Genomic DNA, 24,379 nt, shown 5'->3' with positions numbered 1-24,379 from the left:
TGAAGGCATCAAAACTATGAATTAACACATGTGGAATTATATACATAACAAAAAAGTGAACTGAAAATATTTCATATTGTAGGTTCTTCAAAGTAGGCATCAAGAGAATGCCAAGAGTGTGCAAAGCAGTAATCTAAGCAAAAGGTGGCTACTTTGAAGAACCTAGAATATTTGTTATGTATATAATTCCACATGTGTTAATTCATAGTTTTGATGCCTTCAGTGTGAATCTACAATTTTCATAGTCAAAAAACTCTTTTAATGAGAAGGTGTGTGTCCAAACTTTTGGAATATATATATATATATATATATATATATATATATATATATATATATATATATATATATATATATATATATATACACACACACACACACACACACACACACACACACACACACACACACACACACACACACACACACACACACACACAAGCAATGTGCTTGCTTATATTACCAGAGGACCCATGTTTAAAGTTTCTCTTATAATACAGAGGTCTGGTTTTGTGGAATGGAAAGTCGTGACTGGGCCACAATAGCAAACCTGCATTCTAATTTTCACTCTGTTTTACACAGAACTTGTAACAGTGATTAAAAAGAGCACAAGGTGGGATCATTGGATGTAACCAAGCAGCTTTTTTCAGCAGACTAACATCTAATATGCATTGGTAGATTTAATTGAGTAGCTGTTGAAACTGAAACTGCAGACTTTTTTCTTAATTGGCTCAGACAGCCCAAACAGCTCTTTAAATGTCTTTGAAATTGGTTTGCAATTATGGAAAATGAAAGAACTGAAAGTTAGAAACACTACAGATTGATAGTGAAAGAACTGAATTTATAATCACTATCTTCCCTCATTCATCACCTCTGTTATGAATATGAGAACAATATCATCTGGGCTCTAGAGATTTGCCCTCTAGAACCAACTGTATTTCTTTTGCATCCAGAGTCTCATAGGTGAGCAGAGCATCTGCCAGTTTTGCGTGCTCCTTGCTGTATGTCTTGAGGAGTTTCTTAGCACGTTCATATGAATCCTGATGGGGGGGAAAAAGAAGGAAAAAAACCACAGGCAGCATCAGCATATGTACTTAAGATTTTAAGCATTCTTTACTGAGTGACCTGAGACAATGAAAGGTACCTGAAGCAGCACTCTGACTTCATTGTCAACAGCAGCTTGTGTTTCTTGGCTATGTTTGGACAGGTCCGAGTAGGTCATGACACCTAGCTGGAAAAGGCAAAAACAAAACAACAACAAAAAATAATGAGTGTTTCACAATACAAGTTTCTGCAGGACAGAAGTTTTCTTTGCTCCACAGAGATGGTTTATTGGTAAAGACAGCATATAGAAGTGCTTTGAGGCTCTGGATTGCAATCTTCATTGAAGCTAGTCCTGTTAAATTAACCACACTTTAGATGAATGTTGATTGACTGGAGGTGATGTGCATGTTATTTTCAGCACCCAGAACCATTCTGATCAAAAATCTAACTTCGTGAACTGTCTTCCTCTAGGTTTAACAAGGATTTTAGAGTATTATTGTTTTAAATACTGCGAAATATGTCTCAGATTTAAATGATATAATGTTGAACAAATAAGAACAAACGTCTGTCTTTCATAGGCTAGGAGTCCCCCACCCTTTGCTGTATTTATTATTCCTACAGCGGATTACAGAACTCACCTTTCCTTTTAGGCGCTATACCTGGCTTAGTAACATACAGCACTGCCCCCTAGTGAACAAACTCACTCAATTGTGAAGACTGACCGCTATATAAGAACAAGTCATTTGTTTCCTTTTCAGAAACATTAAAGAAATTTGGTTGAATTTTCATACAGGAATATCTGTGAAAACTAAACCCATTTAGTGCATATTGCATCAAATGCAAATACATAAAAAAAAAAAATAAATAAATAAATAAAAATATTTCAGATTACTCTTTAAAAATGAAAATAAATATGAAAGCCCGTTTCCACCACAAAAAAAAAAGATTGAATAAACAGAATCTCAAAACAAAAGAAAAAGAACTTTTGCATCATAAACATTAAAAATATTCCAAACAAAACAAAAAAATACAATAACGACAATAAAACAAAGGAATTCTTAATAAATAGGCTATCATAAGGCTTTTTAAGCATTTTAATCAGTAATCATACCTTGTCACTCATTCCAAAGCGTGTAACCATCATCTTTGCAATCTTAGTTGCTCCATCAAAATCACTTGATGCTCCTGTAATGAATGAACAATACTTTAATGAGTTGATCTAGAGAAAAAATAAAAATAAAATCTACCTCAGTAGACACTTACCAGTAGTGATGTTTTCATCCCCAAAAATGAGCTCTTCTGCCACTCTGCCACCCATACTGACATCCATCTGAGCCAACAGCTGAGCACGAGTCTCACTCCAGCGATCGGTCTCTGGAAGCATAGACACCTGAGAGAGAAAATACAAGCACATAAATGCAGCAATCTCCTGAAACAGTTTTTGTAATATCTATAGCACTGAGAATTTAAAAACTGCTATAATTACATGACCAAGTGTGGGTCCTCGCGGCATGATAGTAGCTTTATTTATGGGCATGGCATCTTTTGTGTAATATGCCACAATTGCATGTCCAGATTCATGATATGCAGTGATTGTTTTATTCTTCTTGTCAATCTTTGCACTTTTGCGTTCTGGGCCTGTTGAGAAATTGTGAAAAATTAGTTGTTGGCCAGATTTAAAGTCAGGTGCTCAATCTGTATTGCTTCTCACATGTGCAAATAGTGTGATGCCTCACCCATGAGGATCTTGTCTTTAGCGAATTCTAGTTCCTTTATTGTCACCATCTCCTTTCCATCTACAGCAGCCTTTAGTGCTGCCTGATTCACCAAGTTCTCCAGTTCTGCTCCTGAGAAGCCCACCGTTCCCCTGGCAATAATTTCTGCATTCAAATCTAGAAATATGCAACAAAAAACATTAATACATTTATTTATTTATTTTTTACTCTTATGATTCTTTTTTTTTCCTTTAGATTACAATAGTTTCTCACCAGGGTCCACTTTGATTTTCTTCAAGTACCAGTTGAGGATCTCAGTGCGTCCTTTCACGTCAGGTCTGGGGATGGTGACTTGCATGTCAAACCTCCCAGGTCTCACAAGAGCACTTAATGCACACAAACAGACACAAAGACTTTAAGCAGAAATAATTTTAGATTCCAGATTTTGTTCAGATGTTCAGTTTCCTATTTTCACAATTAAATATGATAATAAAATGAAAAATATTAAATGTAATATGCATTAGTATGAAAGAAAATAAGCAGCCGTTCTACATGCATTAAACATTAGTGTCCAGAGTCTCAGTTTGCCAACAGATCGCTTATACCTAAGAGGTTTTACCAGTATGTTTCTGAAATCCCATTCTTGTCCTTCATTATGCAAGAACCTTTAAGGCTTCACCTTTCAGTGAAATAAATATCCCTCAATAGAAAAACTGACTACAACCTTATAAAAAACAAACAAAAAACCTATTAAAAATTATTACAAATAACAATGATAATAGTAAGATAATATTCTTCTTTCGGCTGCTCCCATTAGGGGTCTCCACAGTGGATCATCTGTCTCCATACCTCTACATCTGCATCTTTCAAACCAACTACCTGCATGTCTTTCCTCACCACATCCATAAACCTCCTCCTTGGTCTTCCTCTTTTCCTCCTTCCTGGTGGCTCCATCCTTAACATTTTCCTACCAATATACCCCATGTCCCCCCTCTGCACATGTCTTAATCTCACCTTGTCTCCAAAATGTTCTACATGCGCTGTCCCTGTAATAAACTCATTTCTAATCCTGTCCATCCTCGTCACTCCCAACGAAAACCTCAACATCTTTAGCTCTGCTACCTCCAGCTCTGCCTCCTGTCTTTTACTCAATGCCCCTGTCTCTAATCCATACAACATCGCAGGTCTCACCACAGTCCTATAAACTTTCTCTTTCATTCTTGCAGATATCCTTCTATCACAGATCCACCTTCTTCGGCATGAAACCATACTATTATCATCGGTGAGCAACAGAAGATAATAGAAAGTTAATCATAATATAAATATTAAACACTTACTTGTCCAAAGCTTCTGCAAAATTTGTTGCCCCGATAACAATAACTCCTTCATTTGGTTTAAACCTGAAATTATACAATATATAACAAAAAAAAAATGTAATGAGTATGTCATTTTTTATAATTACTTTGACAACAGCACGACATACACACCCATCCATTTCTGCAAGAAGCTGATTGATGGTCTGACGTGAATATGGATGCATTGGTGACTCTATCCTTTTTCCACCAACACTGTCCAACTCATCAATAAAGATTACACATGGGGCGTTAGCTTTTGCCTCTTCTGCAAGAAAAAGTAAAAAAAAAAAAAAAAAAAAAAAATTAAATAGATGTTTTGCTGATTGAACAGTAACAATTTTTAAACAACAATTTTGATAAGTAGGCGAAAGAGGCTGGTCTGTACAATCCTAAAAGCACTTCATACTCACTAAATAGGTTCCTGATGCGACTTGCTCCAACACCCACAAACATCTCATCAAACTCTGACCCTGACGCATAGTAGAATGGCACATCTGCCTCGCCTGCCACAGCTCTGGCAAGCAGAGTTTTTCCAGTTCCAGGAGGACCGACCAGGAGGACACCTGCAAACATGGTGTTAACTCAAAGCCTTAAAACCACTATCCATTTATTTTACCGACCCGGCAATTTTTTTTTTATCTCCATTTATACCTTTAGGTAGCTTTCCACCAAGTGCAGTGAATTTCTGAGGATTCCTCAAGAACTCAACAATGTCTTGAAGCTCACTCTTTGCCTCCTCCACACCTTTAACATGCTCAAAGGTGACATTCTTTATTTGAATTGGATCCAGTGCAGAATCCATGCCAGACGTAGAACGGAATCGGACTGTAAAGGAATAAAACACATTTAGGAAAAGTGAAGTTGGGGAAAAAAAAAAAATAATTACTGATGAAAAATAGTTGATGGATTTTAGGAGTTTTTTTTTTTTCATTATTATTATTATTTTTTTTTTTACATTGAGGCAAAATTACTGATCTACAGGCAGAAAAGTCAAATATTTATTAAAAAAAATTAAAATTAAAATAAAAAAAAAAATCACTGAAATGACATGCATTAATCGAATGGGGAAAAATAAATAAATAAATATATTTAATAATATATTTTAATAATAAATCAGCAACACAATAACAGTTAGATAGTTAAGCTATTGTATACAGAGAACAGGTTAATGTGATGTAGGAATTTGTTACTTGGCAAACTGGTGCCATTAATTTACAAATTTTATGTATATAGTTATTAAACAAACTAATATCAGCGACATTATACGTAAATATGAGATATGATTTGAAATCATTTTCAGCACAACACTCAAGAATTAATTTGAGACCAGTCAGCTTTGTGTGCAACTTTGTGAGCACTATTGAAAGAAAGAAAACAGATTTTGCCACGCATGCAAAAGCTGAAAATAAGTAAGATGGAAACAAACCAGTATCAGAAAAGGAGCCTTTACCCGAGAGATATGGGGTTCTTGACAAACCATAGATGCCAACAAGTAAAAGGACAAGCAAAATCAAACGAGTCCTCTTAAGTGAATCTGTCAAAAAAACATTGAACATCTCTTATTAACACTAGTGAGGCATATCAATAATATGCAAGTATGCAAGTAAGACTGAAGTAGGTCAAAAGCAATGTTTATGTTTAGTCTGAAAGACTAGATGAAGGAGCATGCCTTGTGTCTTCTGCATCAGGGTTTGAGATTTCATGAAACCCTCTGCAAAACCAGTCTTAAAGGCATCTTGCTGATTCTCTGGAAGATTCCTCTGTGTTATTAACTGGTCAAGGCTCCCAGTATCAGCTTTATCCCTCATGAGAAGACCCTGCAAAGCAGGAAATTTTTTAAAAGAGACAAGAGTCATACAAAATCCATTTGATGCTTAACGATGGACATTGCCTTAAAGCAGATTACCAGAATTAAATACACAATAAACACTCAGACTTTCACAAAACAACTGAAAAAGAATATAAACAATTCAGTATAACTGCTCGCTTGTTTGTGCGAGAACGATTAACTATAACAAAAACTGCTGCCGAACCTTCATGAACGGTGGGCTATAGCTTTCCGTTTCTGCTGGACTCTCATAGCTGGACCGAAGGCGTCTACTTTTGGTCCTTAGCGTTTTGAAACCTCGAGTTTGGACCCATGCTTTATAGAGAAACACACATACACAATACATCCACAAGTGCAGTTTAGGGGGAAAATGCCTAAAACACAAAACATACTAAGAACCGATGGCATATGTGGGTTAGATCACAGCAAGGGCTGACCTTCAGTGGAAAATATGGGTCAAAACTTGTTGAATAAATCTCTGCATTACCTTGCAGGTGCTGAAGATCTGAGCAAACAACCTGAAGAGGACGGGAGTTTTGTCTTTGAAAGCGTGGATAGCCAAAGAGTCCTGGTATTCTCCGAGAGAAACCTGGTAAAGCAAACAGTAAAAACAAACAAGCCAGCACATTATGAACAAATGACTGTTTCTCCAAAATTCTAATTTTAACACCAAAGCAACATCCGATAAACATTGGGGACTGTAGAACCTCTTACCATGTTTGTTGTGAAAAAAAGAATCTGTGGAGATGTGTGATGTTCTCCATGTTGAAGACTGAAGACAGACTCTTAAGTCTGGGCTCTCCGTGGGAGCTACTTTGGGCAGCAACCTCTTTAACAGCTCATTGACTCCACTTAGCCTCAGCTCAGAGATCCCCAGGTCTTTAGGGATTTGCTTAAACTGCAGGAGAGTCATCAAGGACCAGGATCACCAAAATATTGTACAAATATGCAAATGTTTGGATATAAACATGCAAGACAAAGTGTTCATCAATGAGAAGCTTAAACATAATTTACAAGTTTATGTATGCAAAGACTACACTTGTGCTTCAGATTTCTGTTTGAAACACACAGTTCCTGGTTAAGAGACACATAAATAATACTATACCCACTAGAAATATCTAGACTGCTACCTGTCATTATAGTTTATCTCACTAGAGAGTAAGAAGATAGGTCAATACTAGGTTAAAATTTAAGAAGAGATAACCAATACCCAATAATGGAGGGATTAACAAAAATGTGTTTGGTTATCTGTTTTCAGACCCTCCTTTAAATGCCGTCTGAATGCTGGCCAGTCTGTTTATATGGCCATTGAATTCTATGACATTCATCATTGTCACATTGTTTGTTTATCTTTGTTAATTTAGATGATTCCCTACCACCACCTTTTGGCCCAGAAGACGAGCAATCATCTGAAACTTAGCTCGGATAAACCTGAATTGAAACACCTATTCTTCTAAACCCGTCAGTCACCATCGTCACCTTCACACTCCTTCTAACACACACAGTTAACACTTCTGGAGTGAGCTTTGACTTACAATCACACCAAACAACCAAGTCTTGCAGACATTTTCACAACATCAAAAGAGCATGGCATTTCAGACAACAGAACTTGTCAAATGTCAACGTTCTTTTCAAACTTATTGGGGCTCTGTTTATATCCTGTATCCCCATTCAAAATATTGTTTCACTATTTAATTCAATATAATATGATAATTTTTGCAGCCAGGATATAAACTTGGCATTACCTCTACCAAATATATGTTTTAAGAAATATCACAACTTGTTAAAAAACGTGTTAAACATGAGTATTAAATCTACATAAGTTGGAAAATAAGTGGACAGGGACATTAAATAATGCTTACTCCTTTACACACAATCCATTGGTGGTTATAGCTAGAGCTGCAACAGCTAATCGATAATAATCGATAATGAAAGTCGTTGCTAACGAATGCCGTTATCGATCAGTTGGACTGCTGAAGGTACTGGTTAGCATGATGGTAAGATAACACAGCTGCTTGGGAAAATGGCGGAGAGTACAGAGTCAATCAGCAGCATAAAAAAGTGTGTCCCAAGTCATGCAAGGGCATGGGAGCTTTTTATATCAAACACAACAAGGAAAACTACCTGGAAGTTATGTAAAGTCAGAGCTTGTGTGACATTAAAGTACCACAGTGATGCACGAGCATGAGGAAAAAAAAAACACTGGTGTCGGATGAAGGTGAAACAGCACGGTAAGCAATAAACCTCACTCGCAATATTGTGATGGATTCAATTAAAACGGTGCGAACAATAAAAACAATATTAAAGATTAAACTTGATAAAACTTGCAGGCCGCTTTTTACAGAAAGACGAGTCGATGTTAATCCATTCAATATTATGTCATTCAGTTGATGAGGGGTTTAAAAATGCTGTAGACTAAAGTGTGTTAAAGTTTTTTCGTATTAAACATTAAAAAAATTAACATGATTTTACCTTACAAATAAATGTCCTTCAGTTCAGACATTCCTCAAACAGTTTACTGGATACTCTAAAACACAATCTCTTCTTTCGCCCATTTGCATTCATATTAAGCAGCTTCTTGTTCGATTTTATCATACCCGATCTGAAATTAATTCTTAGAGAGGTTTAGGAGGTCTCCGATGTGACCTATGATGCTCACGATGTCCTGGACGGTTTAATGCAGGAAACAGACAAGTATATATACTCCGAACAAAGCTAAAAGCTTATTTGGTAATAAGACGGTAAACCGGAGATGTGTTAACCCAGACAGAAACGTAACGTATACCTCACGCTCACATCGTAAGGATCTTATAGACATTGCACAGTTACCATAGGAATGTGTGTTAAGAGAAATAATTGTGAACCATCTGAATACCAACACTTCCCAAGTTAAACAGGTGAATGTCCTCTATAGAAATTTGGAACCTGGATTAAGATACACGAGCGGCTTGTATATATCCCTATTTTCCACAGCGTTATTATTCTTCGCAGTATGCTATGACTGGCATTAGATTAGGTAAGCGGGTCATGTGTGGTGTACGGTGATGATGTGTACCTGTGCGTCAGGGGTGTGAGGCAGCGTGTGCTGATCAGCTGAAAGCTCACGGTGTAGACTCTGAACTGCAGCCGTGGCAGTGGAGCTGGCTGATGCTTTCAGCGAGTGCAAAGCATTGATAATATGGCTCAGTGGCACAGTTACCTAAAGGACAAAGAACAAATAGGGGAAAAAAAAAAAAATGAGGCAGAAATTCAGACTACACCTGATCTCTCCAAGTGGACTCGGACATGACACAGTGTAAGGACAGATAACTATATTACAATAGTGGAAATAACATGTCCCGATTATCAGTTATTACATTTTTATTTAGATATTTAGATCGTATAGTTGGGTGTAACTGGACACTTGAATGGCCACAAACTTTAGTGGGATACAACAAACCAGGTGGGCTTATAAACAACAGCAATTCGGTTATAGGACAAACAAAATGTCACTGACCAGTAGGTTCTAATTAATATTTACACCAAATTTCAATCTCTTAAATCGTACACATTGAAATAAACGTTCTTAGCATTCGAACAGTTTAAAGTATATAATTTAAAGTATATACACAAAATATCAATTGTATTTGTTTGTTTGTTTTTTACAGGTAAAGTGCTGACGAACAGCCAGAGGACAGTCTGAGAAGCCTTAAGTATAAGAGACAGTGCATGAAAATCATCGTATGTTGATCAGTGTAAATATATTCTTAGTATAGTAATTATATTCCTCGAATTCTGTTTATTTAACTAGTTTTATGGGCAAAACAGCGTTTCTACCTCGACAGAAGTGACCGCTAGTGAACTGACAGTAGAACGAAAGCACGCTGTCAGAGCTTCTGGATGACTAGCGTATATTTATATATAGACTAAATATATACATATTGAATCCCTTCACACGGCTAAGGGACTAGAAATAAACAATATATGCTACCAAAAATAGAGGTGAGACTCTGTGTTTGTTTCTTAATCGTATATAAATATATATATATATTAGTTTTATTTAGACATGCTAGCTTATCTGAGGCAACACCGGTACATGTTGCATAATTACTGACTAGCAGACTCGCACCAGGTCCCCGCTGAACTTTGCTAACTTCCCCCAGAGCCACCTGGTCTTTTACACACAGATTCACTGTATTCACTGTCATTTTCCTTAAGTGTTAAGAATATAAATCCAAAGTGAACACAAAATGGAGTGATTTTTAATCACTAATTATTAAGATACAGAGAGAAAACCTCAACAGAGGCTCCAGCTTTCCCATCCACACATTCAGTCATCTCACTCACACACAGACAGATCTCATCCTACCTGAGGCTGGAAAGATGTGGTGAGAGAAAACATTGTTCAGAACAGAACAGCGGAGGAGATTTTCCCCGAGCATGTAACGGATATACAATCCTCTGTCCTTTTGTTTTCTCCTCTACACTAGCCTGCTAGAGATTAGCTTCATCAGGGTTGCCAGATAAAGTTATAGCAAGAAAGCAAAGTGGCCAAGAAAGTCAGCCTTAAATTAACAACTGAAATATTGAAATATTATTTATATATATATATATATATATATATATATATATATATATATATATATATATATATATATATATATATATATATATATATATATGAATTGTTTTCAGTAAATACATTCAGTAAATACAAATACATTTACTGAATGACAACCTTCAAGTCAATCACTGGGGGTTCCTAAAGGACTTTTGCAGTCTCTAGTACTGTAGTTCATAGAGGTCAACACTTCTCTGATATTTAAGCAGCTTGCAAGTTGAAACATCACAAAAAGTTTATTTTTATACATTTAGATATGTTTAGGTTATTGCAGGACTCTATCCAGCTGTTTATTTCTAATGCTGTATCTACTCTAATTGAATAATATGTGATTCAGTGATAAACCTCATACACAAAAGATTACAGACACAGTGTATATATGTGTCAGTAAAAGAAGACACACACACACACACACACACGCACACGCACACACACACACACACACACACACACACACACACACACACACACCACTTGGAGTCTCCTGGTCTGTCCAGGAATGCTTGTAGCAGTGTGGCATCTATTCTTCCTCTCTTAGGTTCATGATGTGACGACCCCCAATGGAACCAGCCGAAAGAAGAAGAAAAAGAAAAAAGATAAGGAAAAAAGTGATATAAATAGATTAGACTCTTATTAATAAAGACTCCTGCTGTGGTGGGATCATCAAAGGAAAGCTTTTCTTTAACTACTGTCTTGGAAGTATTCTATAAGTGTGTGTGTGTGTGTGTGTGTGTGTGTGTGTGTGTGTGTGTGTGTGTGTGTGTGTGTGTGTGTGTGTGTGTGTGAATAACAGCTGGAACTTTTAGACCATTAATGCACATTTGACAGTATTCTTCTGACCGCTGCACCACATAAGTAGGTTATATATATACTTTTAAATGTATAAGTTTACCCCTTATAAGTTTATCCGTAATAAGCAAGCAAAACCCGTTGTGATAGTGGCAAGGAAAATCTCCTTGAGATGGTATGAAGAAGAAACCTTGAGAGGGACCACACTCGGAAGAAGACCCATCCTCATCTGGGTGGCACCGAATGTCTATGTTCATTATAGTTTTATGATTGTTGAGGTGAACTGTTCAGTGATGGGAGCTTACATGCATAACTTTACATACAAAATGCAGCCCTAAGCTTTTGTAGCAAACTGTTTATATTAATTACAGTCCAAATCCAGCATCATAGTTCTTAAGTTGCTTAGTATCTTCAGGGATCTTTCGGCTGTTGATGCTGAACATCCTGCACAGTGAGGCCTCCAAATAAAGAGAATTAAGCAATACAGCAATAAAGCTTGCACAGTGAAGCTACAAATGGTGTAACAATCATAATATGGACCTAAAATTCTGTAAATGTAGGTGCATATATATATATATATATATATATATATATATATATATATATATATATATATATATATATATATATATATATATATATATATATATATAAGGCTATAAAATACATCCACACTGTAGATGTACAGGAGCAATTTCATTATTATAATATATAAAATTTTCTTGTAGAACATTTTTATCCTAACCCCAAAAATTCAGTCCATTTAGTAGTAATGGGGGTATAGTTTTTCTCTTTGCACTTCAATTAGTTATCTTTATTTACATAACCTTTAACATATTATATATAATACATCTAATCTAACTACTGCATCTGACTGATGAAGTCGACCTGAAGTTCAAAGTTCGCCGTGTCGCTGATCTGGCAACACAGGCTCCTGCCGTCTTCCTCAGCTATAGTCAAAACCCGCCTATTAAATAATTGTAACAACCACTGCCATCTAGTGGACATTATAATGGTTGTCACAACCTTAACCCGCATCCCTGATGTTATCATAAAGCGCTATGAATTTCAAATAAAATGTCAAGAATATGTTATGTTTCTTATATTTTCTATTTTTGTTATTGTGAATTGATATTTTTAGAATGGAATGTTGCTGGTAAAGATACACGATAGATTTTAAATTATCTAGACACCTGACTATTACACAAACGTACCAGTGGTTCTTCTGGAAAAAAGGTTAAGCAGCACAGTTGTATAGATGTCTTTATATTTTATAGAATTACAGTTGATCTTCAATGAAAATAAAATGCCACAACCAGCTCCAGCATGACGATGTCCCTGTGGACAAATGACCTTAAATGACCTGACCTCTGTCTTACTAAACAACCTTAGAATGAACTAGAACAATGACAGTGCTCCAGCCTGCCATGCCCAGCCTTATTCATGCTATTGTGACTGAATAAACAGCTGAATGAAAACCTTTCCCTGGACTGTGAGGGTTAATAATAATAATAATAATAATAATAATAATAACTAAATAAAAAAAACAGCATTTATTTCTTCAGCAATGTGAGCTGCAGGAGCTTGTCTGTTGTCTGTTGGACCAGCCTTCACCACCACGGTTCACCACTGTTCCTTCCTTGCACCACTTTTGATAGATACTGACCACTGCAGACCGGAAACATCCAACAAGAGCTGCAGTTTTGGAGACGCTCTGACCCAGTCGTCTAGACGTCACAATTTGGCCCTTGTCAAACTTGCTCAAATCCTTACACTTGCCCATTTTTCCTGCTTCTAACACGTCAACTTTGAGGACAAGATGTTTACTTGCTGCCTAAAATATCCCACATACAAAATAATAATTATTAATAATTCGTTTTATTCACTTCACCTATCATAATGTTATAATGTTATGCCTGATCAGTGTATCAATTGAGACATTCAGTTGTCTAGAAAGAGTTTTGTGTTCCTCCTGCCCTGCGTTTCGCACTCCTGTTTAGAAAGTGTGCAATTTTCATTGTAAAAACTTAACTAACAAAAAGATCATATCAAAAACATTTTGGTATAATTTTATTGTAAATTTTCATTAATATTTATTTATTTATTTTATTTTATCTATAATCCCATATTCCTTGCACCCATTTATATCAGATCGATTTTCCTATCAATGTAATTAAATGTTTATATTACTGGGTCACTTGACATGAGACTAATCTGGGGCCCAAGTAAGACTCAAGTCTGAGTCAGTCCTGTAAGTAACAAACAAAAAAAATGCTGCTACTGATAGTGGTATAATCCCTGCATCTCTGAAACCACTTTCACACTTAAGAGCTGGGCTAACAATTACACCTTTTCTTCTACAACAATGTGTTAAAACAAAAATAATAAATAATATTAAACTATTGGATAACTACACAAAAAACCATAAATATTTAAACTAGGGCACTGTTTTCAAAATGAGCTCTTTAGTTTCACTTCACTGTGCATGTGGAATAAATATATACAGATGAAATTATCAATTGAAAGTGGCTCACGTTCTCATTTGCATTAACAGTTAGCATCCCCTGGCAGCATGCTTTAGCTGGCCTAAATCATGTAAAGACAAAATGACCATTCTATAAAACAAAACATAAAAAATGAATTTGATAAATACACTTTTAACTTCATGGCAGTGCTATGTCCCACAATTGCTCAACCCTGGCAAATCCTTTCGTACAGTTTACATGTGAAATTAAATAAGGCCCATAACCGAATGATAGATGACCCTGGAAAGTGCATAGGATATCCAGATGATCATACGTGTCAGACAAGAGCATTTGTATTTGCTGAATGACAACCTCAAGTCAATCACTGGGGGTTACTAAAGGACTTTTGCAGTCGGTGATGCATAGAAATCTCTAGTACTGTAGTTCATAGGGCTCAAGTCTTGAAAGCATGAATCTCCTTTTCACTGAATCCTTGTTGCTTGAGCACCCTGCAAGAAGAAACATCACAAAAAAGGTTATTATGTTGACGTTTATATGTTATAGCAGGTATATGTTATATCCAGCTGCTGAATTCTAAATTTATATCTATTTTAACAGAATAAAATGTGATTTAAAAACCTGATACACTAAAGATTACAGACACTGTGTATATATGTGTCAGTAAAAGAAAGTGTAGGCACAGGAATTGACTGGAAAATTCTTACTGCACTGTCAGCTCAGTAAAACCAGTTGGCCCACACACACACACAAAGCACTTGGAGTCTCCTGGTCTGTCCAGGAATGCTTGCAGCAGTGTGGCATCTATTCTTCCTCTTTTACCGGTCCACGAGCCTGCAGGCTCTGAGAGAACGTACTCAACCTGAAATCTGATAAAAGCTGAGATTAAGTGCTTCTGCACTGAAGCAACTTTAAATATGAATGTTGCATTCACATCTTATAAGTTCTTATGCATAGCCAGTGATTACAACATGCTGAAAAGTAACTCATTTTTAAGAAAGGAGTAAATGGATTGAAAAGCATTTACCTCTCTTCTTCTGCACACAGTTGTTCCAGCTGAGAGTACCACAGAATGTCCCTCTCTTGATGATTGAAAAACATCAGCTTAGTCCTCCTGAGAGGGTAAAACTTTATTAGACACAGGAAATTGATTATTTGCTCTGAACCAGATAAACAGAAAAAAATAAACCCATTTAGTGCCTTTCAAAGCCTCGGAATCACATAGTCTTTTATTATTTTTGAGAGACACGTGCATGCTGTGTTTTTCAAGGTGGTTTGCATCATTATATATATATTAAAAAAGGTTAGAATGATTAAAAAAAAAAAAGTTTGTTTTATCATTCCACACATTGCCAACCTGAATGGAACTTAAATGGATGAAAAAATTCGACTGCAAAGACAAAAAAAAAAAAAAAGGCAAAGAAGGCAGAAGAAGCATATAAAAAAAAAAAAGTCAGAGTAACTGAACTACTGACCCATCATAGTGTAGGCAACAGTTATTTCCAAAAATCCATATTTAATTTTTATTGTACCTAGCTTCTGTCAGCAAAACAAATTCCATGTGTGAGAGCACATGCGGCAATAAAACCCGCTCTGGTTTTGATTCTGAAATTCTGCACTGTTAGATAACTACACCCTTCATATGCACGTGTGTTTAACATGTCACCTGACAGAGGGGATGTCCTGTAGGGCAAGGCAAAGGAGGCGAGCCATGGGTGTGAAACCAGTTCCAGCAGCTAAGAGGTACAAATGAGTGATATCATGCAGACACCTGAGTGTAAAGGGACCCTCTGGACCGCTCATGGACACAGTGGCTCCTGACAGAAAAACAATTTACTGGTGAATGAACAATCATAAACACATACAGCTGTACATTTACATTAGTGGACAAAGAAATCTTGAGTGGACGCTCAACAGTAAATGAATGAACAGCTTTCAGAAATAAGACAAGACGACACACCAGGGTCGAGGCTGTCCAAATGCTGTGTGAGCACTCCATCAGGATACACCTTAATCATCAGATAGATTTCAGAGCTGTGTGTGTTGTTGGAGTGAATCTGGGGCATGAGCTCTTGGTCTACTGGTGTGAAGGGCTTTACAACTTCACTGCCTGTTTATAAGAAAACACTTGTATGAGTAGTTTAGACCTGAGTAATGCAGAGAGCTTATGCATAAGAGTATATTAGTTATTTGACTAGAGACTTGAATTGAGAAAGGAATAGAGGAATTACCCTGAATGGAAGCTTTGAGGTAGACATGTCTCCCCACAGGGATGTCCATGTGTGCTCCAGGAGGTAAGCGGAAACAGAAGAGCTGCGTGTCGTGTGTAACTTCTTTCTTTGAAACCAATACACAGTCTCTGTAGAAGAGGCCTAAACCCCCGAAACAAATTTCACAGCTGCTTTCATTTAACTGCGCTGCACCCAAAGTTATTGATTAATGACCTCGATTTTTCATTCAGACGTTGAACAGAGTACAGGCGGTTCACTTACCTAGATGTTTACTCTGAATAAATGAATCATGGGATTCCAAGGGTTGACCAACTTGTGCCCACTTGGCTTTGAGCACTTTGCGCAAATTCACCTCAACTTTCCCAACTGAACTCACCGTCTGAACTGCAAGACAACAGAGAGGAAACTGTCAGGACACGAGCTTTTATCTTCAAGTGCTGGTGTTAGTTTGGATATGCACTGTCATAGGACTATACATTTGTTTGTGGATGTTTAGCAGAAGCTGGGGTTAGTGGTGAACAAGAGAATCTCAATGCTAATGAGAGACTTTGAAGCCGTTATTATTGACCATACTATACCTTTAACTAATGCTAATAACAATGGAGGCAAACACAAACACCTGCATCTCATAGTAATGTAAAAACAAATTACTTACCTACAACATTTTCTTCTACTTCATGAGAAAGACCTTAAAAACATTCAATATTGTATATAAATATATAATACAAACAGGTCTTAACAGTCCTGAAATCCACCCTGAACAACTTACATAAAAATGTATATAAGCAAAAGATAAACTTCAGTGACATTTAATACATTGTGTTGACTTTATTTAAATTAAAAATATTTTCATTTAAATGTCACTCTTTTCACATTCGTTGACCCATTTACTTTATTATGCACAATACTTTTCAATTAACCACCAATATACCAAGGGACAAAAAAAAAATTTATTTTTGTTTTTTTTAACAGACCACTGCAGCAACACTTTAGTCCTTTAGTCTGTCCACTTTGCTCGTCTTCTAATCGTGTCCATTCGGCTCGAATAAATCCGATTCCAAAGCTTCACCATTCATGCTTATACTAGTCACATTTATTAAACTCATCACTTAGATAACCTGCCAAATATTTGCTGTAACTCAAAGCAACCACATCATTTGGCTGCTTTTGAGTCTCTCACTGAGAGTCCAGTCCACTGTCCTCACTAATTCTGTGTCAGATTACTCATTAAATATCACTGGAAAAGGTGTCTTTTGTCTTTAGGAGCTAACGGCAAAAAAACGACTCAATGCTTATGCTCGAGATCATTTATATATTTTTGTCTTTTATTAAACTGCCCCAACAATGTAACCCTGACATGTCAGTCACAGAAAAAATACAGCACTAACAAACAAATGAGCACAGAACATCAACACACTTATTTTAGATAAACATAATGTTGAGACATCAATGAGACATCACCTGAATGGATGCAAGCTTTGTGTACATATTGAAATCAAGATCACACAACTCACTCCAGTGAAGTAAGTACGACCAGCGTCCTAAAAGCAGCTCCAACCGCAGAACGTTTCCCTGACAGTCCACCACTGAACAGCCAGATTTCGGAATCTGAAACATAAAGAAGGAGGAAAGGAGAGAGAAAAGCAAAAGGGATCAAGAGAAATAACATAAGATCATAATTTCAAGGTTAAAACATGTTAATTAAGTGGACACATCTGAATCTCTCTCTTTCGTGACATTGTATAATAAACTGACATAAAATAGACTGACCTTGCGCTTTGTATAAATAACAATACTAACAGTGTCCTCTGTCTGGAACCAGTCATATCTATGAAAAGACAGGAGGAAAATACATTTTCACAATGTTTTTTTTTCCTGAAACAAGCTGGTAATTCTTTTGTTTAACTCATGAACCACCTACAGCTTGTTTGTGTTTAATAAACCAAAAAACACCACTGAAATCAAAGCCATGCACAGTCATGTGTGTACAAGAGATAATATATTTTGCAAGTATAGGCAAATAGAAGTAAAAATCCACTTGTATAAAACTAAGTAATGTAACTAATGCATACCGAGGCCGGTTGTCTTTTGTTGTAGCAACCGCTGAGCCTAACAACGAAGTAGTAGGAGGAGCAAAACCTGTAATGTAGATAATCAGCACTTGTTACTCATCAGTGTAAATTAATAATATAGTGACATTTTACACACTTTTTTAGAAGGCCATACACCTTTATTTATCCATTCAGCACAACTAATAATTAAAAATGATTGGATATTCTTCAAATACATGTTTGCATTCCTACCATCCACAAAGGTGTTCTCAGGTTTAGATGGCTGCACTGTGGAAGCAAACCAACATTATACGGGTCAACTGTTGCACATATTGCAGCAAAATGTCATGTGTCACTCTTTGCTATAGTAATGAGTCTATAGTAATATCATAATCAATTATAATGAAACATCTTTTAAGGTCAACTTGTGTTAATTCAACATGGTTTAGCAAACTTTCTGGGTAGGAGAAATTTGAGATACAAAAATTAGTATATTCCCAACGTTAGTGGACATCTAATCATCACACACAAGTGCTTTTTTTAGCATTTTATTCTATTTGAGCATTCAGATTTAGCCCCTTTTATTCCACTCTTCTCAAAAGGCTTTACATTAGATTTTGGGGTGTGGCCGTGGGGCTTTTTCTCATACAGCCACAAGAGCATTAGTGGACTTTTTTGGGTTTTATCACTGTTAAGGAGGTGTGGAATTTAGTCACTATTCCAACTAAAAAAAGATTGCAGCATTGAGGTTAAAACACAATGCAGATACCTAAGATCTGCCAGATCATTTTTAATATTGTAATAACCCTTGCTTTGTGTGCAGGGACATTGCCATGCTGAAGCAGGTTAGTTGAAAAAAAAATGTAAATCTACAGCATACAGATACTAACGGTTATATAATTCTGTACTTTGGATTTTATAATAAAAGTTCAGGAAAGACAGACATTTTGGTTGTGGAGTCAGGTGTCCACATACTTTTGAATAGTGCATACAGTCCTGGTTGTACAATTATGATCATTTAGCAAATAAACATTTTATAAGGACTTGGCCCATGCCTTTTATGGCTGTGCTCGCCTTTATCACCATTCTGCCCACCAAGCACTCTTTCAACATGGACTCATAGTTGACCCAGCGGTGGACCTGTCAATGACATAAGTCACACTCTGTCAACATTATATGTAAAGTTTATTTAGACAAATATACTGCAATACTGCAACAATACACACTTCATAAAGTGCTTATGGAAAATATCACAGCAAAATACACAAAACCAGGTTGGGAAATATGTATAGTTTGTGATAAAATAAATAAAATAGAAAAACAACTCTGATATTTACTTGATCAAACAGGTCAGTGCCATCAATACCAGCTGCCTTCATCAGCTCCTCCTCCCCACCAGGGTGGAAATCCATGTATGCACTCACATTATACACCATTCCTGTAGTAAAAGAAACACATAGTTGTTATTGTTACAACAAATGTTTGGTGATGAATTCTGGTCACAGCTTTGCTTTGGAGCACATCTAAACACTGAACACTGCAAGAACCGGCTAAAAGACAAAATGTCATTTAGAATTTCTGAATTACTGCTAGTAATACATTATCACAGACAATTTTATAACAACAATAACACATCAATAATTCTTCTTCTTCTTCTTTCGGCTGCTCCCATTAGGGGTCGCCACAGCGGATCATCCGTCTCCATACCCCCCGTCCTCTACATCTGCCTCTTTCACACCAACTACCTGCATGTCTTCCCTCACCACATCCATTAACCTCCTCATTGGCCTTCCTCTTTTCCTCCTTCCTGGTGGCTCCATTCTCAGCATTCTTCTACCAATATAATTCATGTCCCTCCTCTGCACATGTTCAAACCATCTCAATCTCGACTCCCTCACCTTGTCACCAAAATGTCCTACATAGGCTGTCCCTGTAACAAACTCATTTCTAATCCCTTCTAATCCTCATCTCTCCCAACAAAAACCTCAACATCTTCAGCTCTGCTACCTCCAGCTCCACCTCCTGTCTTTTACTCAATGCCACTGTCTCTAAACCAAACAACATTGCAGGTCTCACCACAGTCCTATAAACTTTTCCTTTCATTCTTGCAGATACTCTTCTCTCACAAATCACTCCTGCCACTCTTCTCCACCCACTCCACCCTGCCTGCACTCTTTTCTTTACTTCTCTAACACACTCTCCATTACTTTGCACTGTTGACCCCAGGTACCTGAACTCCTCCACCTTCTCCACCTCTTCTCCCTGCAACCGCACCACTTCACTGTCCTCCCTCTCATTTACACACATTTACTCTGTCTTTCTCCTACTGACTTTCATTCCCCTTCTCTCCAGCGCATATCTCCAGCTCTCCAGGCTCTTCTCAACCTGCTCTCTACTCTCACCACAAATACCAATATCATCCGCAAACATCATAATCCAGGGAGACTCCTCTCTGACCTCGTCCGTCAACCTGTCCATCACCACTGCAAACAGGAAAGGGCTCAGAGCCTGACCTTCACCTTGAACCAGTCTGTCGTTCCTACTGCACACTTCACTGCTGTCACACTGTCCTCATACATGTCCTGCACCACCCTCACATACTTCTCTGACACACCAGACTTCCTCATACAATACCACAACTCCTCTCTTGGCACTCTGTCATACGCTTTCTCTAAATACACAAATACACACTGCAACTCCTTCTGTTCTTCTCTATACTTCTCCATCAACATCCTCAAAGCAAATAAGGCATCTGTGGTGCTCTTCCTCAGCATGAAACCATACTGTTGCTTACAGATGGTCACTTCTTCTCTCAATAGCACATCAGTAATTAAATAAGAAAATTTTAATTATTGGTTCATTTAATAAAGTAGTAAGTAAGCTTTATGTTTGAACAACTTAAAATCTTTTTTTTTTTGTTTTTAATAGACGGTAGCTGACAGTTGTCATGCTGAATTTAGTAAAAAATAATTTAACATGTTTAAATATATAGCAGTATTTTGAAGTAGTGTAGAAAACTTTGGACCTTAACTCTTTTCAATAGACAATAAACTCATGTCTGTGATCAAAGTGAATAAATTCTACAAAATATAGCTCCCTTAAAAAAAAAAAAAAAAGGAAGAAAAAAAAACCTGTTGTGTCATAACCAACCGATAAAAGCTGTTTATCCTCCAACAACAACAACAACAACAAAAAAAGTTAAGGGTAAGTAGTGTCACAAACAAACCAAACAGATCTTTGTTAACAAGAAGTCCAGTCACATGATTGTTTCCTGAGTGAGTTGAAGGCCTCACCCCTTATACATGTCCAGCAGTCATTTCTTGTGTTGTGTTTCTTCAGTTCCTCTTCTGTTACATCGATTAGTCTTCCCTTCAGTCCAGTCAGATCACGGCCACTTTTGGTGACCCTGATCCAGTCCATAAGACTGTGACCTGGCTTCAGAGCCACCTACTCATACAAATACATTTATAGTGAATTCTATTATAAAACTATTCTATTTAAAATTGATATCAATTCAAGCAGTGGTCAAAGTTGGTTGACTACAGGATCAACAAGTATTCGTCATGGAAAAAAATCGTGTACATTTACACATAGATGACATTTGATGAAACAGACAATACACTGATTAGAGGAGAAGATCCAGACCTTGTTCCGGGGCTGGCCGGCCGGAGAGACCCGCTGCTGAGAGCTTACTGCGGGGAAAGCCTGCGAGGGCACGTTCAGCATCTCTGCTCTTCTAAACCAGCTCAGATTCCGGGGAAACACTGCAATTACAGCAGGGGATATCGGACGTCTGAGCAAGCAACAAACCTTACTCAAGCGGAAATGTCACGGCTGTGAAATGTTTCTTCCTCTAAAGCAGATCAAGTTGGGACATTTCTCTAATAGTTTATCTACCATTTTCTGACCAGTTAAAGCTACTCTCCAGTTCTCTCAGACCGCCCACGTGTTATTAATCCAAATAAAATGCTACAGAAAAAACTCACACACACATATGTATTTTGTAAACAACATTATTATTTTTTTGTTGAGACTGAGTTGTGTCTAATTTAATAACGTTAGCACCAGGCTAAGCTACACCGACCTAGGGCGCAAGAATCTGGCGTCACTATATTGCTGTTCCCAAATAAACGTCGCAGAGATATGACGACATCACACGCACAAGCGCCCCCTAGCGTAAAACCACAATAACACTATATTTTGCCTCACTGGAATTACTTATAAAGAATATTTACTTAATATTCAGAACAACTTTAAACAAAATGTAAATATTTTTGACATTTAGCAGACGCTCTTATCCATACAATAGTGCTTTGTAGTCTTTATCAATATATAAATCAATACGGGTTCACTAGGCTGCAGACTTAGGATTCTTTTAGCCTAAAACTATATTGGGAGGAATTATAGCACACTTTGTATCTGAGACATAAATACAAATTATGACGCTTTTATAAACGTCGTGTACATTTCCCCATTCCTTATATCCCCAGCATATCTACAGTATATTTTTAAAGACTGTCTCTGTTATCTATGCTTTCTTTAGTTGTTATTTGAAACTTGTCCTATTTTAGTAAATTGATTTCTTTTGCATTTAAATGCAGTATAGATTTTATTGAAGTCCCATTTATGTAATAAATGTCCCATGTAACATGTAATATACTTGAAATTCCATGCGACTATACAAATATAGAAATGCATTACATTCATTCAGTACAATAAATATAGATTCAACAGTAATATATATATATATATATATATATATATATATATATATATATATATATATATATATATATATATATATATATATATATATATATATCAGTAGGAACTTGATTACTAGGCAGCACCTAGAAATAATGTGCATCATTTTCCTGTAATATTTTTTTACCTCTGGCCTGGAAAAACACATTAATGTATAAGACCCAAGCAAAACAGTAATGGTGTTTAATTCCAACCATTAAACATGTCGTTCCACTGTATATAAGTTAATTAGTGGAATGGCAGTAAATCCACTGACAAATGAAATACAAAAAATCTTTGAAATCTTTTGATACTTTTAATATCATTATTCATGTTTTTTCTGTAGAGAAACAATGAGCATTCAATTGCATTAATAAATGTTCTTTATTCCTGTAGGTTCCTGTACTTTCCCACCTGGAAACATTCTGATCCAAGTTTTTATTTAAAATGATATAATTGATGCTACTGTGCCCATAATGCCATTTTCATTTGATAATCAGAATTTAAATAAGAAAGAATCCAACCTGACCTTCAATCAAAGATGAAAGCAAACATGGAAAACATCTCTTGTCCTCCATCTTCATTTTTTCCCACTTTCTCCTCTTCTCCTTTTATTATTCCATCAATTTTCGTGTAGGCCCGGATTCATTAGAATGTTTCTCATTGGTCAGGAATTTAAAATTTTACCCAAACTCTGTCTTTTTGTTAGTATCAAGAAGATTATCTGTGTGAGGTTAATTATCGTTCTAGTTGCAGAGTCACATTTTAATTAAAAGTCACCCAGTGTGGCATGGGAACGGTACTTTCATAAGAGTGTAGAGGGGACATTTGTAGATCCTGGTACAGAGCTTTTCTTCATGACTTAATCTGCTTAGTATCACCAATAAGATCTGGGTAAAAGCCATTAAGAGAAACGTCAATGTAAAAGTCATTAGTGAAATTGTTATAATTCTATTGATGCATTTGCAATTCAAGTGTAATAGTTGAACTTACATATCCATTTACATAAGAAATACATTAATATTTAATTGTTTCACTATAATCTTGTAATCAATTCTCAGCATTGTAAGACTTATGACCACTGTTCTATAAAGACTGAAGGAAATAACTGCACACTAAGCAAAATTGATCATTTTTAATAAATATATTTACTGATATATTAAACGTGGATATATATACCCACATTTTCATATAGGGAGAAATTTGGCCTGTTTAATATTGCGAGGAAATAAAGACTTCCTCACCCTACATAAGTACCTGACTTTACTAATGCCATTGAAATTTAAATTATTATAACACCAAATAGGAACTAAATGTGGAATGGGATGTACAAAAAACACATAAAATAAATCTTATAGTTCATATAGTGTATATATAATGTATATGATTATTTTCCTGGACACTGGGTATTGACACAACCAGTGTAAAGTCAGTTTACAGCTGTCCACAAGATGGCAGTAGTCCTCCAGTTTCCAGCCTATGAGCAGTTTAACACTATGCATGAGATGGCAGTCAACCATTAAAATAAAGCAACACTTCATTT

At 36.4% G+C, this 24,379-nt stretch overlaps 2 protein-coding genes across 3 annotated transcripts; both read right to left on the bottom strand.

The window, feature by feature from the left end:
- Window positions 1-676: 676 nt before the first annotated feature.
- On the bottom strand, window positions 677-10,445 carry yme1l1a (YME1-like 1a). 2 transcript variants are annotated; one of them, XM_083558666.1, is made up of 18 exons: window positions 10,288-10,445; window positions 8,995-9,138; window positions 6,654-6,837; window positions 6,427-6,528; window positions 6,145-6,254; window positions 5,781-5,928; window positions 5,538-5,645; window positions 4,763-4,936; window positions 4,522-4,674; window positions 4,244-4,376; window positions 4,094-4,156; window positions 3,030-3,142; window positions 2,778-2,933; window positions 2,528-2,679; window positions 2,305-2,431; window positions 2,153-2,226; window positions 1,142-1,228; window positions 677-1,037 (listed from the first exon to the last, which is right to left on the bottom strand). In XM_083558666.1, exons 1-18 carry the CDS (start codon window positions 10,318-10,320, stop codon window positions 894-896), a joined length of 2,205 nt encoding a protein of 734 aa, XP_083414792.1. In that variant the 5' UTR covers window positions 10,321-10,445; the 3' UTR covers window positions 677-893. The 2 variants fall into 2 exon arrangements, with proteins under 2 accessions (XP_083414792.1, XP_083414793.1); XM_083558667.1 differs by having other exon boundaries at window positions 5,562-5,645.
- Window positions 10,446-13,381: 2,936 nt separating this feature from the next.
- cyb5r4 (cytochrome b5 reductase 4) lies at window positions 13,382-23,536 on the bottom strand. The gene is made up of 17 exons (XM_083558691.1): window positions 23,366-23,536; window positions 21,739-21,857; window positions 21,387-21,540; window positions 19,431-19,531; window positions 19,149-19,233; window positions 18,346-18,381; window positions 18,115-18,181; window positions 17,813-17,870; window positions 17,557-17,650; window positions 16,698-16,730; window positions 16,304-16,426; window positions 16,043-16,183; window positions 15,772-15,921; window positions 15,478-15,628; window positions 14,839-14,925; window positions 14,519-14,680; window positions 13,382-14,302 (listed from the first exon to the last, which is right to left on the bottom strand). Exons 1-17 carry the CDS (start codon window positions 23,418-23,420, stop codon window positions 14,248-14,250), a joined length of 1,671 nt encoding a protein of 556 aa, XP_083414817.1. The 5' UTR covers window positions 23,421-23,536; the 3' UTR covers window positions 13,382-14,247.
- Between the last annotated feature and the right edge of the window lie 843 nt (window positions 23,537-24,379).

The sequence above is a fragment of the Silurus aristotelis genome (genome assembly GCF_946808225.1).
Source record: "Silurus aristotelis genome assembly, chromosome: 1".
NCBI classification, from domain to species: Eukaryota; Metazoa; Chordata; class Actinopteri; order Siluriformes; family Siluridae; genus Silurus; species Silurus aristotelis.
Note: the sequence above shows the minus strand (reverse complement) of the source record. Positions and strands in the feature narration are given on the sequence as shown.